General features: G+C 53.1%; 1 protein-coding gene across 4 annotated transcripts in view; it reads left to right on the forward strand.

The window, feature by feature from the left end:
* Tbx4 (T-box transcription factor 4) overlaps positions 1–4,888 on the forward strand; it is a 29,148-nt gene that overhangs the window by 7,873 nt on the left and 16,387 nt on the right. For 2 of the 4 annotated variants that reach the window (XM_031351572.1, XM_031351573.1), the window contains exon 4: positions 4,274–4,393. In XM_031351572.1, coding sequence (XP_031207432.1) covers positions 4,274–4,393 — 120 coding nt within the window. Of the gene's footprint in view, positions 1–2,533; positions 2,698–4,273; positions 4,394–4,888 lie in introns of those variants that run through there. The other 2 variants (XM_031351575.1, XM_031351574.1) reach the window with 2 other exon arrangements.

Below are 4,888 nucleotides of genomic sequence, written 5' to 3' on the forward strand. Positions count from 1 at the left end.
CTCTCTCTCTCTCTCTCTCTCTCTCTCTCTCTCTCTCTCTGTCAATTCGACTGAGTCTCTTAGTTGTGTTTTCAGAAATCATTTGGCTCCGAAAGGTCTGGCCTGAATCTAGGCAGTTGCTGCCACCCCTTCCCAGCAAGACCTCAGAATTTTAAGATTTTAAGAACAAGAATGATTGGTGGGCCCTCGAGTGGTCCCTGCCTTTCCCTTGCAACTCATTTTACACTTCGTTTCCCTTGAAGGTTCTAAGATAGGAACTTGTGTGTGTGTGTAAATCTTACGTCATTTAAATATAGATTTCTTCTTTGAAGTGAAATATTTCTGTAAGACAATACTGGACATCTGAAGTTTCCAGCCCTATAGAATTTAAAAAAACGTGAACCCGGGGTGTAACCACCGTCCAGATAAGGGAGACCATCCTCAGTTCCCTAGCATTCTTCATGGGTACCCTGCAGGTCACCACTGCTGCCACCCAGAAACCACCTTCCACACTTCCAGCCTGCTCGGTGGTTCTAATGCCCGCGTTTAAGTGAAGGCACACGTGACTGCTTCAGGCCTCCATCAGGGAAGTCCGGGCTGCGATGGGATCCAGCTAGGTAGGAAAGAGTCTGGTGGATGCTAGGATCTTGATTTCCACTCTGTCCTCGGGATAGGTGTTGTGCACTAATTAGGCTCCTTGGATTGACAACCGTGAGATCTAAGAGCCCAGCCATCCCTAATGTGTCCCCTCCCGGCAGGGAGTTCACAGTTACAGATCTAGGGCCAAAATCCCCACGCCCCCAAGCCTCGGGCCTGCTCCATGGAGGAAGCTTATCCTAGCAGCTCATTCTAAAGCCATTTCCGAGTCCGAAGCAGATAAAGGCTCGGAGCCTGTACCCTCTCAGAGCCGGCTGCTGACCAGAGGGGAGGTCCCGGCTTTCATCTGCTCCCGGCGGGCGGCCAGGCGGCCGGCGTGTTTATTCCCCTGGCGGAGCCGCTTCCGAGCGTGCTGGCCGCCGCAGCTGTCTGGGGACTGAGCGGGTGTGGGGACCCGGGGCAGCGGGGAGAGAGAAGACACGGGGCAAGTGCAGAAGGGTGTGGAAGGGAGCCAAGGGAGCCGGCCGAGTCGGGTGCAGCCACCGCTAGAGCTAGTGACAGCCTCCCCTCCTGCTCCGCCCTCCTTAGTTCTGAGGCTTCTCCCACTCACTATAGGGTGTTGGTTTTCAGGTTTTAATGTTGTAAGTCAGAAATAACTTATAGCTCACACGATCGGCCCCTGTGTTCCATTAGAGAGGACCTTTACTTTGCCAGTAGAGCGCGGAGGAAGTCCCAGCTCCCAAACTCAGTCTGGCCTCTGTGTGGAGGCCTGCTCTCCTGATGAACAGGCAGGCAAGTTGGACCTTTGGGTTCCATCACTAGCCCTCTGCATTTGGGGTGGTATACCTTACTCTTTCCATACAGCAGTACTTCCATCTTGGACAGACTACTGGGTGTGGGGGTGTGGGGTGGAGAGAATGGAGGGAGTGGCAGCATTTAGGGCCCCCACAGAACTTCAGCCCCTTGAAGCATGCTCCAAGAGACTGGGTTGGCTGAGGGACCCACATCAGATATCCTGGCTGCCCTCTTGGCTTGTGAGGGCTGCTGCTACCCTCAGAAGAGGGGCATCGGTGGACAAAAGAAGCAGAGGCCAGGAGGTCTTCTTCTTTCTCTACACCAGGGACCTCCCCAAAGTGGCTTCTCCAGGTCACCCTCTGGAAGGGGGCAGACCCAGGCTCCACCGAGCCTTGGGAGGAAGAGGGCAGGCATCTTGGGGGGGGGGGGGATTCTGAGGAGCACACAGTGCAGTGTCTGCCTGGCCCTCTGAGCTGCTGAGGCCCAATGTGACACAGAGAAGAATTGGACGGTCAGGGCCCTTCAGTCCGTTTTCTGTCCAGGCTCTACACACGGTTGTAGTGGAAGCTAGGCATTTCTTCTTAGTCCTTTTATGTGGGCCCTGGCCCTGGAAGGAGGCTAGGGCTGACCTCTGTCTGCTGTTGCTACCTGTAGCGACTACCTGGGCCTAGCTAGCCCAACAGGGCTGCCCCATTTTGTTGCTGTTTCTGTAGCAGTTGTGAAATGGCCTGAAGGGGACAGGGTTCTTGGCCTTCCCCCAGGGAGGGTGAGGCAAAGCAGCTGCTGCCCTACTCCTTTAGCTTTAGGCACACTAGGAGTGAGGCAGGGCCAAGGAAACAGGGTGGCGCCCACGCCAGCTGTGCCCCTATGCTGGGCAGGGGGCTGGTTCGAAGGCGGCTGGGTTGGGTTCCTGAGTCCTCTGGCTTTCCCCTCATCCTTGGAGAGGGGGTGGGGTGGATATTTGAAAACGCTTTCAATTGACATCTGAGACAAATTCTTCCACACGGTTTATAAGTCCCTAGACTTGCAGCTAGAACTGTGCCGACCCTCCCTCCCCTCCTTCCAGGCACGCATACAGGCACACATGCGCACTCCACCCACATGCTCATGCACATGCGCCTGGTGCTTGGGCCAGCATAGCGGCCCTTTCTTTCTGGAGTGTGTGTACCAGTCTGTCCTGTAGCAGGAGAGGGCATTGGTTGGGTTAGGTAGGTCCTGGAGGGGAACCAAGCCTTCTGGAACCCTTCTGCTCAGGGTCACAGCTTGCTGTGGGGTCTGCCAGCTTGTAGAGACCTTTACGCTTTCAGGAAAACCTGCCCTACCCAGGTAAGCTAATATTGATAACAAAACGGGGGTGGGGGTGGGGGAGGCAATCCAAAGTGTTCAGGGCAGCTTCTTGTGACGTTCTCTGTCCTACTTTGGCTTAGTGAGTAGCTTCCTGGTGTTGACTTGATTCTCATTACTAACAGTGGAGGGCAGGTCGAGGCTCCCGTCTTTATAGCTTCAGTCAGCTTTGGACCCTGCTTCTTTCTGGAGAACACCTTAGTGGCTTTTTTTTTTCGTTTTAAGAGACAAGGTTTCTCTGGGTAGCCCTGTTTGCCCTGGAATTCACTCTGTGGACTAGTTTGGTCTTGAACTCAGAGATCAGCCTGCTTCTGCCTCCCGAGCACTGGGGTTAAAGGTGTGTACCACCATCACTATGCCATTTTTGGTTTTGGTTTTGCCTTTTTTTTTTTTTAAAGACAAGGTTTTGATATGTAGTCTATATTGGCCTCAAACCAACAATCTTGCTTCAAAACTCCCTGACCACTGGAATGGCCTTGCTGAGTTTAAACAGCGTATAATTGGTGGTCTAACCTAGCACGTGCTAGGCAAATGGTCCACATCTGAGCTTACATCTCCAGCCATTATTTGTTGGAAGTCAGCTGGGTAGGGACCAGAGGCACCTTCGCGGGAGTGGGATGTGGGGGGTGTGTGGCTACCTCCTCCGCCCTGCTCTGGTTAAGAAGGCCAAGGGATCTATGCTCTTGCAGGCTTGCATGTATGTGCCGAGGGCTGTGGGAAGTTCTTCTCTGGGATGTTCCTGAGCTTTAGGGTTCTGAACAGCTTCATCACAAGCTATAGGAATTGGAAGTGCGCTTTGCTGGGTCTGCTTTCCTAGAAACAGGCCATACCACTGGCCTGTGGAAGGTGGGACAGAGGAGGAGCTGGAGGCAATAGGGGTTCATTTATCCTCACTTGAGAGGTAGAGACACCAAGGCACAGGAGACCCAGGCAGGTGGCCTGAGGCCTTAGCTGGTCGGTGGTGGACCTGGCTAGGAACTGCATATGGCGGGCTGATTTCAACATCCGTGTTCTCATCCATGAAGCTTCCCCACTGACTTCCTTGATTCCTAGTCAAGGTGTTACAGCCTCAGTGCAGCATCCACCATGAGAAATGCCCCTGCAGCAACCCAGGAAGAACCCAGGGTTTTCATGAAGCTCTCTTTTTCTATGAGAGAGGCATCTTATTGATTATGGGAGCAGCTGACAGGGCCTTCCAGGTCAGCTGCCCTAGCACCCTAGGGTGGCACCTCAGAATTTTAGTTGCACATTGTGAGCTGTCAATTTAAAGCAACCAGGTGGCTTCTGAAGTCCTCCCCCAACCCCCACCTCACCATCCTGACCAGGGTCTCCTAATCTTGGGGGGATTTCCAGGGTGGGAAATTTGGGGAAAGGCATAAACTATCTTTCTGGATGTAGATTGAGAGAGCTGGTGGGGTCTGGTATAGCTCTGTCCTGTGGTGCAATAAGGACAAGAGAGAAATGGATTAGGACCTACGGGTCAAAGGGCTCTGCTCTCTGCCCTTGCTTTACTCTGTCATTTCTCCTGGTGTACCACCTCAACCCTTGACTCCTTCAGGAGGATGTTCCCCAGCTACAAGGTAAAAGTCACAGGCATGAACCCCAAGACCAAGTACATACTGCTCATCGACATCGTCCCCGCGGATGACCATCGCTACAAGTTTTGTGACAACAAATGGTGAGAGCCGGGCCTATTCTTCCTCAGCTGCTGTTTGTATTCCTGTCCCCAGCCAGTCTGCTTCTGCCCAGATCCACTTTGCTGGTCCCCTGCCTGAACCTGGACAGGGACTGAGACCAGCCTGAATGCTTTTAGTACCAGCACTGTCTATAGCAGATGTGCAGGCTTGCTGGACCTTGAAGGGCCCGTACTCCCTCAGGCACGGGCATCCTGGTGCTGTCTGGTGGCAGGGTCTGACCTTCTCAGACTGAGGGGTTTGCTAGTTTAGGACCCTTGCTAAAGAGCCTGGGGAAGAGATGGGACAAGTGGGTGTCACACCTTAGAACTGTATTTATCCCTAGAACATGGGGCTGGGACTCTGGGCTCCATGGTGGAGGTCATAGAAACAGAAGCTAGATTAGAACTCAGAACAAGCTCTGGGTTTGAAAAGTGGTTTAGGTCCTTTGAGAAGTTCCAGCTACCCCATTTATAGCATATAAGAAGTAATGATATATA

Source organism: Mastomys coucha, unplaced genomic scaffold (genome assembly GCF_008632895.1).
Source record: "Mastomys coucha isolate ucsf_1 unplaced genomic scaffold, UCSF_Mcou_1 pScaffold5, whole genome shotgun sequence".
NCBI lineage: Eukaryota > Metazoa > Chordata > Mammalia > Rodentia > Muridae > Mastomys > Mastomys coucha.